Source organism: Sesamum indicum, linkage group LG2, assembly GCF_000512975.1.
Source record: "Sesamum indicum cultivar Zhongzhi No. 13 linkage group LG2, S_indicum_v1.0, whole genome shotgun sequence".
NCBI classification, from domain to species: Eukaryota; Viridiplantae; Streptophyta; class Magnoliopsida; order Lamiales; family Pedaliaceae; genus Sesamum; species Sesamum indicum.
In genome coordinates, this window is record NC_026146.1 from 9,501,540 (window position 1) to 9,513,699 (window position 12,160).

At 36.2% G+C, this 12,160-nt stretch overlaps 1 protein-coding gene across 2 annotated transcripts; it reads right to left on the reverse strand.

The window, feature by feature from the left end:
• On the reverse strand, positions 353–11,791 carry LOC105155884 (glutamate receptor 2.9-like). 2 transcript variants are annotated; one of them, XM_020691740.1, is made up of 5 exons: positions 11,482–11,791; positions 6,498–7,840; positions 6,029–6,359; positions 5,526–5,914; positions 353–945 (listed from the first exon to the last, which is right to left on the reverse strand). In XM_020691740.1, exons 1-5 carry the CDS (start codon positions 11,780–11,782, stop codon positions 478–480), a joined length of 2,832 nt encoding a protein of 943 aa, XP_020547399.1. In that variant the 5' UTR covers positions 11,783–11,791; the 3' UTR covers positions 353–477. The 2 variants fall into 2 exon arrangements, with proteins under 2 accessions (XP_020547399.1, XP_020547398.1); XM_020691739.1 differs by having other exon boundaries at positions 6,029–6,362.

Genomic DNA, 12,160 nt, shown 5'->3' on the forward strand with positions numbered 1-12,160 from the left:
GTCTAGTATTGGTAGAGACATTTCTTAGAGAGAGTGGTCTTTTCAATGGATAGTAAACTTGATTTAAAAAATAATATATGGGGTATTTATAGTGGTATTGAGGAGAATTTTAGAATATGGTAGGGTGTATATGTTTATTCTGTGGCTTGCATATGAAAATTACTTTTTTACCCTTATAAATAAATGGATACTACCAACATATACGTCAATCTCATTGCTAACCTATACTATTATATATATATTTTAAATAATTAGTTACTGAATTCGTTAGCAAGTAAATTTTACTTGCTAAATTCTTGTACAAAATATATAAATTAGCAACTAAAAGTTTACTTGCTAATTAGTTCGAAGTTAATTTTTTTCCATTACTATTGAACTGTTTTCTTGTAGTGATGTACACTGAGACCTGAATCATGTGGAACGTAATAATCAATTTACAGAAAATTACACACCATATATAGTGATCCCACCTTAGTTCTATTTATCGGTAGACGACGTTCCTCCTTTGATCTCTCTCTCTACATCTTGAACAACATCGGCCTCATTACTCCAAGGTATCTCAACAACTTCAATGCATGTGGCATCGGCATCATCCTGATCACTGTTTGGTGCCATCTTCCTCTCAACGTTAATCCCTGCCGTTGTAGTCCTACAACAGTACTTGTTCACTAATTGTTTTGTAATATTAGTCAATTTACTTAAAGTTGGCATCTGCGAGCAAATCAAAGCAAATATCGTGACTGATGCTACAATAATGAAGAGGCCTGAAAATTGCTTGAAGTTAAGGCTGGACGTCCCTTGCGATATTGTTGAAGAGAGCGGATCCTGGGAAGAGTATCCAGGTCCAAAGTTTTTCTGTTCGATGGTTGTCATCTCTGAACTTTGAGTAACATTCAAGATTGCTCTTGAGAAATATGCAGTCAAGGGAGAGTTAAGTGGGAATGCCTGATCATGATAATAAATGTCATGATTATCAAATTCAAAACCCTAAACATGTAAGTTTGAAAGAAAGATTTGAACTATAGCTAGATGAGTTGATTATCATTCCTATTTTGAGAAAAAATTAGGGTAAATTGCATTTTTTGGTCCCATAAGTGGATCTAATTTTGATGCCATATTGTAGGTGATTTGCGCATTACGTCCCGTATGTGCATTTTTTTTTCAATTTCAGGACACAAGAGGAACAATCGTTTAGTTGCTAACGGTGAAAATTTGAAGAGAAAATGTACCAATAAATAAAAATATTATGGCAAAGGTTTATTTTTTCTTCTTCCTCGTATATATAGGTGATTTTTTTCTTCTCTCTTCCATTTTGTAGGAAGAAAGTGTAAAATATGGCTGTAGATAGAGAAGTTTTTTTGTTACGGTGGAAGGATTGTTAGTTTGAGAATCTAATAGACCAATAACAACTTAGGTAGGAGGTTTTTGGGTGTTCAAGAAAAAGAAGCGGGTGTGATTTTTTTGTTTGGAAAGACCCGCCGATGGGTGTGATTTTTTTGTTTGGAAAGCCCCGCCGATGTGTGACAAAAAAATCAAACCCACTTCTTTTTTTTCTAACACCTAAAAAAACCTTCTATATTGATTGTCGTTGGTCCATGAGATTCTCAAACTTGCAATCCTTACACAGTGACAAAACACATCTTCATTTGCAGTCATGTTGCATTTTTTTCCTACTAAATAGAAGAGAGAAGAAAACAAATCATCTATTTATATGATGAAGAAGAAAAAACTAAACCTTTGCCACTATATTTTCATTTATTGGTACATTTTCCCTTTAGATTTTCACCCACCTAATGCAAAAAGCATCTATAGTTAGCAATTTAACGACTGCCCCTTTTGTGTCCTGAAATTGAAAAAAAAAAAAATGCACATATGAATTGCAATGTGCGAATCATCTACAATATGGAACGAAAATTGAAAACAAGTCTAGGACTAAATGAATTTACCCAAAAAATTAGATTCACCTAATATAAAGTTTTCACATATTATAATTAAAATGCTTCGTGAAGTTTAAAATATTAGGCTGATATTTTCTGCAGTCATATTTTACATCATTGATTCCTCTATTTGCATAGTCTTTATGATGAATAATTTGTATCATAACATATGATTTTATGAGTGTCAGTGCAATGTGCATGTTGTTTTCTTTTTTATTAATATACCCAAACTTTAGAGGGTGTTACTGATATTAGTAAGAAAAATTGTATCTTACGTTTCATAAGTTAGTTTTTTCTTATAATTTTGATCTCATTATTTTCTAAATTGAAAGAAACGCAAGCTACCTTTTTATGATATGAAAAATATGCAAATTACTCTACTATATATGAAAAAATAAATATCAAATTATCGTTTTTTTCTTTTGAATGGAGCAATTTACCCCAAACGGGTGATGTAATACACTAGCCCCTTCCACGACTGGAATAGTTCATAAGAATAAAAATATCATTTCTTATATAAATATTATTATATATAATATATTAATATTTATAAAAATTAAATATATATAATATATAACATTTTTAAATATATACTTTATTAATTAAAAGAAAATCCCACCCCTATTATCGCCCTAACCCTGTCGTCGCTTCCGAGCTCTACCCCCTTAGCCTGCGTAACCACACCCATCTGTCGCCGGGGCCATCACCGCCTCCATCGCTTGTGCTACCACACCGCTCCATCCCCCATCGCCCAACTCCTCCTTGCCCACTCCCCCCAGTTGCCAACCTCTTCCCCCTTCTCCACTATTATCCAGTCGTCCCCTTCCCCCTTCCCCCTTCCCTAACTCGCTTCAGTGGCCGCCACCCTCCCTCCCTTTCGCTAACGTGGACCAGACGCCACCCATCGTCTCCTTTCCCGAGTTGTGCCTGATGTTGCACACCCTCCCCCTTCCTTAACCTTTATACCCCTCGCTGCTTGCCTCCCCATTCACTGAATCCCATTGTTGGCCTCCCCTTTCCCCGCTTCCATGGGCAGCCCTCCTCCTCCATGTCCCCACCGTCCTTGGATATAAAGATATATGGGATAATTACAATCCCTTCCTTGAGGTTTAGAGTAATTACACGTAGACCCCATGTGGTTTGAAAAATTATATCTAGCACCTCTGAGGTTTGCTTCAGTATAACAAATATGTCCCTTTGTTAGTAAAAAAATTACTAAATTTGCTGATATTAATAGAAAACTGAATGAAAATTGATATTTACCCACAGTTGGCTTATTACTGATTTATTGCAAGTTAAATAATTTTTTTCGGACTAAACTACCTTTATAATGGTGACTATACCTCATCACATCCATTAATACGTGAAGACGTATGATGGTAATTTAATCATAGAAAGATTTATTTGACCTGTAATAAGTCAATCGGGGGTAAATATAAATTTTTTTCCAATTTTTTTTTATTAACATCAGCGAATTCGTGAATTTTGTTTAACGGAGGGACTTATTTGTTAGATGGAAGCAAACTTCAAAGGTGCTAGATGTAATTTCTCAAATCATAAGAAGTTTATGTGTAATTACACTAAATCTTAAGGGAAGGGAGTGTAATTATCCCAATACATATTAAACTAAAATTTATATCTAACAGAAATATATAAACTTAAATCTAGACCCTTGGTTCAAATTAAAGAAAATCTAAACCATTGATCTTGTTAGTTAAATTTGGACCTTGAATTTAATCAGATCCAATGGTTACTAAACAAGGTTATAAATATAATTATATAATTAAATTTTTAAAAAAATAAAAAATAAAGAAAACGTGCGTGGACATCACGAAATCGTTGGGGGGGGGGGGGAAATTGCTCCATTTTAAATGATATAAGGAGATAATTTGTTCATTTCCAATATCACAGGGGGTAAATGTCATTAAATTCTTTTGAAATCACCACATTGCGCGCATTTCATAAGGCTAACTTGCATTTACTGGCCCGTATATTGGGGGGGTAGCATTTCAGGGACTCTAGTTAAGGGTGTAGCAAATACAATCCCAGAATTAATTTTTTTTTTGCTATTAAAGGACTCCGGCAATCGAATTTTACAAATTCGCCGAAAACTGCTTACCTGGACACAAATTAGGGTTTCAATTTGGAGTTTTTGCTGATGTGGCGGAGGGATAAAAAATTATTGCCAACTAAGCGCAAAAAAAAAAAAAGAAAGAAAACAAAAAATTATTGCCCATAATTCTATTCATCATCTTCATCTCTCTCTCTCTCCTCCTTTTCTCTCTCTACATTTCTTGGTTCTTCTTCTTCTTTCTCCAAAAAATCATGAAATTCATTTTCTTTCACCCCCAAAAGTAACCACCCCCAATCCTGAAATGCAACGCTGACCTCCTTTTTCACATACTCTAGAACCCCAACTTGCCTCTCTCTCTCTCTCTCTCTCAGCATATACATACAGCCCTTGTATCCACTCCCACAACCCACCTTCTCCCTCGATTTTTGTGTGCGGGTTCCTGTTGGAATGTTGGGGGTTAGGGAGTTGGAAAGCCTATTCGTTACTGAGATTGACCGTGATGCCGATCTTGTGCTGGGCGTTGGCGGTGGAAGTTTCAGTAGAAAGTGGGGTGGTTGGCGGAGGGAAGCGAGGGGAGGAGGAGTGGACCTTAATCGCGGCGAGGGGAGGCAGGTTGGAGTCTGTTGCCGATCTTGTGCTGGGCGTTGGCGATGGGAGTTTCAGTAGAAAGTGGGGTGGTTGGCGGAGGGAAGCGAGGGGAGGAGGAGCAGACCTTGATGGCGGCGAGGGGAGGCAGGTCGGAGTCTGGTGATGGGTGCTGCATTTTGGTGGCAATGCTTACAGGGAATCCCACTAAAATTTGTTTTTGTTTTTTTTTTCTTTTTGTTTTATGTATTTTTCCATGTCATCAAGTAAATTGGCTTAAATATCCTACACCATAGCCACGTCAGCAGCTTAGTTGGCAATAATTTTTAATCCCCCGCACATCAGCAAAAGCCCCAAGTTGGAACCCTAATTTATGTCCAGGTTGGCAATTTCCGGCAAATTTGCAAAATCTGATTGTCGGAGTCCTTTAATAGCAAAAAAAAATTTAATTTTGGGATTGTATTTGCTACACACTTAACTAGAGTCCCTGAAATGCTACCCCCCCTAATATACGGGGCAGTAAATGCAATTTCCAAAAAAATTATTATTTTAGTCCCAATTATAATTCTATTAAATTTTTTTGTGGAATAATTACCCTCAAGACTTAAAGGAGCTCCTGTCATGCGTGTGCTGTTTCCTTCATAAATTTAATGGAATTAAAACTTGAGACTAAAATTATAATTGTTTTGGAACATAAAAGCCCTAATTTGTGAAACGTAAAATAAAATTTTTCATAATTAATGTTTAGTATACTAACTAGAGGTAGACATAGCTTAAAGATTTGTATGTATATGTCTTCATTTATTGGCCATTGAAATTTTGCTACTAGTGTAAATAATTAAATTTACTTCTCTTATACTAAGATTGATTATCTGTGCTATGTTTTCACAAATGTGACTAATCATGAGTGCAAGAGAGGGATAACTTACAAAACCAAGACCATCTGTTCTGTAAGTTGGGCCGACCGTTTTGTATTGTGAATCATATCGATTCATTAAAAGCTTCATGTAAGGAATCTCATCAAATATGGCATCGATGCCGCCGTTCTTGCTTCCTCTACACATCGCATCGTGGAATCCTTCGACAGATGAGTAGCCCCTCAGCCTTGATTCCTTAATATTGAGAGTCTCTATCAAAAACTTTTTCATGAAGGAAGCCTCGTGGTACCCCAAAAAGAAATCCTCGGAGAATGCAAATTTTAGTTGATCGACTGTAAGAATTGCCGATAAGTTTGCGGTGAAGCTCTGCATTAGTATGAACGCCATGAACAACCAGCACACTAACACGAGCAATGACCACTTATTTGTGACCATATTCCCTGAAAAAAAATATATTACCAGAAAAATGATGAGTGAGTTAATTAAAATCCATGATTGTTTATAAGTTCAGTTTCTTTCCATTAGAAAGCATAATTAGAAGCAAGAATTATTACTTTCAGGGAAAGCAAGAACTGTAATAGGTGCCAAATAAGTCATTCCGGGTTGCTCAGTTTCTGGCATGACCACTGATTCTTCACCAGGGGTTATAGGATTATTAGCTGCCGGACGTTCCAGAATCCAAATAACTATCCCCATGAATATACAGGAGAGACCGATTGCTAGCCAGAGATCCCACCTCAACGGCTTAGTGAAAATCCACATGTCAAATACCTTCTTATTTTTTACCAATAGAACGACTCCTGATTCAGAATACGGTAGCGAAAAATCAACATATGAAGCTCGTGGAGCCCAAATGGTCGTATCCCCAACTACCATGTCAAAATCCTTCTTTAACAAGGAAAAAGAACGTTGAGTAAATAGAAATTAGCATTAATTAAGACTTTGTTTAAGCAATTTGCTTCTGTCAAGACTAAAATCTAACTAGCAAACAAGAAATGTGTTCCTGAGGATCAAAATACGTACCCGAGGTATCCCATGAAGCATATCGTCATAAGTCCACTCACTCTTACTTGTGTCATTATAATAGTAGAAGTGATATTTGATTTCGAAGGGCAGATACTTCAACATAGCGTTGAATATATCTATTGCAAATCCAGTTGGATTATATGTACGGTTGGTTGCTGGATCAATATCTGTTACATTGACAAATTCCTTGAATCCAGGTTTACAGGGAACTCCAATTCTCAGGATTCTTGTTGGAAGAATAGACCAACTCTTTGGTTGTGTGGTCGAATCGCCTGGCCAGACAATGTTCTTTAGTTCTGCAGTTGAAGTTGAGTATGTCTTTGCTTTATCATGATCAGATGAACTTATGAATTGTCTTCTTATTCCCCCATCAGGAGTCCAAAATCCGACCCTTCTTTCTCCCGTTCCAATTACATTGAATATCTCGAATGCTGAGGCCTTCAACTTCCCATCGACGAGTTCAAAGTGTCCACTCAAGCCTCTAAATTTTGTGGTCGACAATTCTCTAAGAAGTCGAGGACCAAAAGATGAGATTCTCAAGGGGCCATGCTTAGTTCCGTTCTTCGCTAGTTTTGTGTACAACAAGCTAGAATTCACAGGCCCAATCTTCTCTACCGCGAATGCTAATGCAGTTATTGTATCGTATGCCCACAACCCGTAAGCATTTAAATCCATAACTTGACCTCTATTCTTGTTTTGAACCATAGAATTTCTTGTCCACCTTTCTTGGAACTTTTTAAGGTGAAGTACATAAGGCCTTATCCCCACAACTCCTTCCATCGAATCACGAGTGACAGAATCCATGGAATTCAAAAAGTTGGATATACTGTCCGTGATTATCCAGGCATATCCTTTACTCATCATCCCCGACATTTTGGCGAGAGTGAATAACCGAAAACCAAGTGAAGGATTCATGTGCACCAAGAAAACCCCAGTTTGCGTTTTGTTCAACATGCTAAGTTCTTTGAGAAGATGACTTTTCTTGGCTGAACCCGGAACGGCAACCGGATGGAGTACTTGTCCAATTTCAACATCTTGCAAAGCCCTTTTGAGATGTGAAATAAACCGAGAGCCATAATCTGTCTCTTCATATAAAATCACAACTTTTGCCCACTGAAATCCTTTACAAATGGCTGCTAGAGCCCGTGTTTGAACAGCATCATCGATAGCTGTCCTAACAAAGTAGTGGTTCTCTATATCGGGAAGAGCCGAGATTCTTGCTGTGAATGAAATAATCGGCACATGAACTTTTTGTCCGAGTTCTGTGATAAATTTTTCTTCAGTTGAGTGTTGAGGACCAATAACCCCGTGCACTTGTTCCTGCTTCAGTAGCTCCAGAACTACAACATATTTCAAACGTTATCTCAAATTCAAATTCATTAATTTAGATGTAGCCTAAAAATTTGGACAGAAATTTTCCAAATTAATCATAGTATTCGATGCAAATTCTCAAACACAGTCAATGGATAAAATGTAAATTAAGACAATCACACATGATCAAGAATGCATTTTTATTTACATGTTCAGATAAAATGCAGCCTTATCCTTGTTGCGTGATGAATATAGAATCTATATAAATTAATATTTGATAAATTAATAATTTTTCTTGATCCTGATTTGAGTCAGGGTCTAAATTAATAATTTTTTGGAAGACCCTTATATAAATTTATGGTCCCTTCAATGTAAATTAATAATTCTATAAACTTACAAATATACTAGGACAACTTAGTAAAATATGATTATATTGTTATTTACTTCTTAAATTTTAAATCTAGTTGTATTTCATGATAAATTAGTCATATTTACATTAACACCATTTTACTTCTTTATAAAATTTAAATCTAGTTGTATTTCATGATAAATTAGTCATATTTACATTAACACCATTCAATTAGTCAATACAATAGGCTAAATTGCATTTACTGCCCCGTATATTAGGGGGGGGTAGCATTTCAGGAACTGTAGTTAAGGGTGTAGCAAATAACATCCCAGAATTAAATTTTTTTTGGCAATTTAAGGACTCCGGCAACCGGATTTTGTAAATTCGCCGTAAACTGCTTACCTGGACACAAATTAGGGCTCCAATTTGGGGCTTTTGCTGATGTGGCCGGGGGTTAAAAAATTATTGCCAACTAAGCTAAAAAATATTGCCAACTAAGCTAAAAAATTATTTCCAATTTGGGGCTTCATCATCTTCATCATCACCATCATCATCTTCATCGTCACCATCATCATCTTCGTCTCTCTCTCTCCTCCCTTTCTCTCTTATCATTTCTTAGTTCTTGTTCTTCTTTCTCCAAAAAATCATGAAATTTTCTCATGAAATGCAACTCCTCTTATCTCCTTTTCACATACTTTGGAACCCCAACTTGCCCCTCTCTCTCTCTCTCTCTGCATATACCCCTCTCTCTCTCTCTGCATATACATACAGCCCTTGTATCTATTCCCACAACCCACCTTATCCCTCAATTTTTGTGTGCGGGTTCTTGTTCTTGGGTTTAAGTGTATAGATATATACATATATGCCGTTTTCTCAGTCGACTCAACTTCCTGCGACGATGAAGCCGACCGCCGCAACACGGGCACACGCCGTTATGGTGTTGACTGGGGCTCCGTCGACCTCTCCATCGTCGACACAGAGAACGAGGAGTCTCAGCAAAAGCTGGAAGATGATTTCGACACCTTCACCACTACGAAGGCATCCGATCTGGGGCAGTCGCTTGTGATTGCCAAATCCCCTTCAAAATCCACATCGTGAAGGATCGGGATATGAAGGAGCAGCATTTTGTTTTTGTTTATGTTTTTTTTTTCTTTTTGTTTTATGTTCTTTTCCACATCAACGAGGGACTTGGCAATTTTATCCTACACCACAGCCACATCAGCAGCTTAGTAGGCACTAATTTATAGCCTCATGGCCACATCAGCAAAAATTCCAAATTTGAACCCTAATTTGTGTCCAGGTAAAGCAGTTTCCGGCGCATTTGAAAAATTTAGTTGCCGGAGTCCTTAAATTGCCAAAAAAAATTTAATTCTGGGATGTTATTTGCTACACTCTTAACTACAGTCCCTGAAATGCTACCCCCCCTAATATACGGGGCAGTAAATGCAATTTAACCCAATACAATATATATGTTTTATTCATGAAGAGTAGTGTAGGTTTGTTGAATAGGAAAAATCTCTAAATTAATAAATTACTAATTTATGAATCAATTAATACCTCTTTCAATTAATAAAATTATATGGTCCTGACGTTATTAATTTTGATGTGCATAAAATTAGGTGGCCCAAAGAGGCCCAAGTGATCTAAAAAGAAGACCTAGAAGGCGGTTTTCGAGGATGCCCCCTAGAAAACAGATTGGCAAAGGGAGGAGGCTGAAGGCATTCCTTACTTGGACCATGATCAAAACTTGACAAATATTCTGCTCAAAAGGCCCACGCACATGGCAATCGGCTCTCTCATGTGGCATCCCATTCTCTTACGTGGCATCTCATCAACCCCGAGGTCAACAACCACATTAGACCACATCAGCTTTAGGAGGACCTCCCCCTAGCGGCTGAGACTCCTCATAGGTGGGGGGTCTCCCAAGACAAATTAAATAAGGAAGGATTCCCTAACAACTAGGACTCCTTGCAGACGAGGAAGGTGCCCCCAAAAGCCTAGATTCCTTAACAGCTTGGATTCCTTAGCAGTTAGGAGTCTATGCTGATGAAGGGTTTCCTCACATATTGAGTTTACTCTTCCATATTGAGGGCACGTCCAGGCACATCCATGAGACCCTCTAACGTCTCTCACACTTCTTTTACTGTCTAAATTATCTCTCTCACTCTCTAAACACTTCTTAAATACTTTTTCTAAATATTCTCTAAGCACTCCACAAGCACATTATCAAGTGTACTTACACTTTTCACCGACTTTGTTCACCATATCTCAATTTCAATTATATTTATTTACTTTTTGACTTTATTCTATCTCAAATTCAATACTAACTTGGACATCAGAGTGCTAATGCCTTTTCTACAGGTCCCCCTTTCAGAATTCGCGTTCATTTCAGTCCAAGTTGTGAGCATAGTCCATATCAATTTAACCAATGCATTTTTTGAATGCATCAAATTTATAGAGGTTTTACTTTATATTATTTAATAATATGGTTCACTTGTTTATTTTGATTATTTTTTGTCTTAACTATCTACTGATGATTTTGATATTTAAAAACTTTAAATATAAATACCTTATTCTATTCAAAAAAAATAAATTAATTTTATGTCATAAGAAAATGACTCAATAGTAATGAAAAAAATTGATGCTAAAATTAGGGTCGAGCTAATTAGCAAGAAAAATTCTTGATTAATTCATTTACTAATAGCAATGAAATATTTAAACAATCATTGCTAAATTTGTTAGCAAGTCAATTTCTTATATTACATGATGTAGATCAGTAAAAAAAATTAAAAATATTAATTGGTAATTAGCTCAAAACTGATTTTAGCATCAAAATTTTCTCATAATTATTGAGTCAATCATTCGTGGTGTTACTTTATACTATTCTTAAAAGATAAATTAATTTGAGCAACTACAGTCTAGTAAATTAATTTATATGTTACGAATAGTATAATGTAAATTATTTACTATTGATTTTGTGTCTTGTATTTAATTTTCTATTTAATACGCCTTATTCTATTTGTACGAGTTAAATTAATTTGTAAAATGCATGTATGCATATAGAAATAAAAACAGAAAACTAAATACAAGACACAAAATATCTGTAGTTGCTCAAGTTCAGTTTTAAATTATACAAATTACAAAACACTAACCGAAAATGACTCAATAGCTACGGAAAAACTTTTATGCGAAAATTAGCATTGATCTAATTAGCAAGTAAAACTCATACCGAATTGTTGCTAATTTAGATGACCAACTAATTCCACAATCACCTTTATTTCTTGTAGTAATATATAAAGAGAAATGAATATTAATATATACCTGCAAAATCAGCATCAAGGAGGCTTTCGGCACGCCTAGTACGCGTTCGCAACCTCGTTGTATAGTTTGGATGTGCTGAATAAAAATCTGAAATCGCCATCTCCATGCAGGAGCTCGTCATGGCGTCAAGGGGTGAATTCGGGTCTTCAATTATTCCAATGTTGATGTAAGATGGTATTATTTGTTCTGAATTATTTTGAGCTGATTGGCAATGGAGATGGAAAAAGAAGAACAGGAAAAGAATATGAGAAAGAAAGAAAGAAGCAGCAGCTTTGATTATGTTTGTCATGGCATTTGTCATAATCGAAACAACTTGTATATGTTATCTGTCCACCTAATTCAAGTGTGCTGTTTTTATAGACCTGGGCTGGCTTCTCAGACTTGGAATTCAGTAGGAATTGACTGATTCCATTGAAAAGTCTAGTTTAGCTTTATTACACATATATGCACAAAAATTGTAGGGAGCTCATAATTGTTTCTAATTTTATGGGAAATAGCGTTTTGGTTGATATTCATTAACTTTTGTCTTTATGAATGTCGATCATGTGCTTAGCAGATGGCATTTTTTATCAAAGTACTCCAAAAATCTGTTGAAAGCAAAAAAGTGTGGGAATTTTTCAACGAGCAAAATGCATCCCGGCCCCTATGTTACATAAAAATAGCAATTTATCCCCTTATA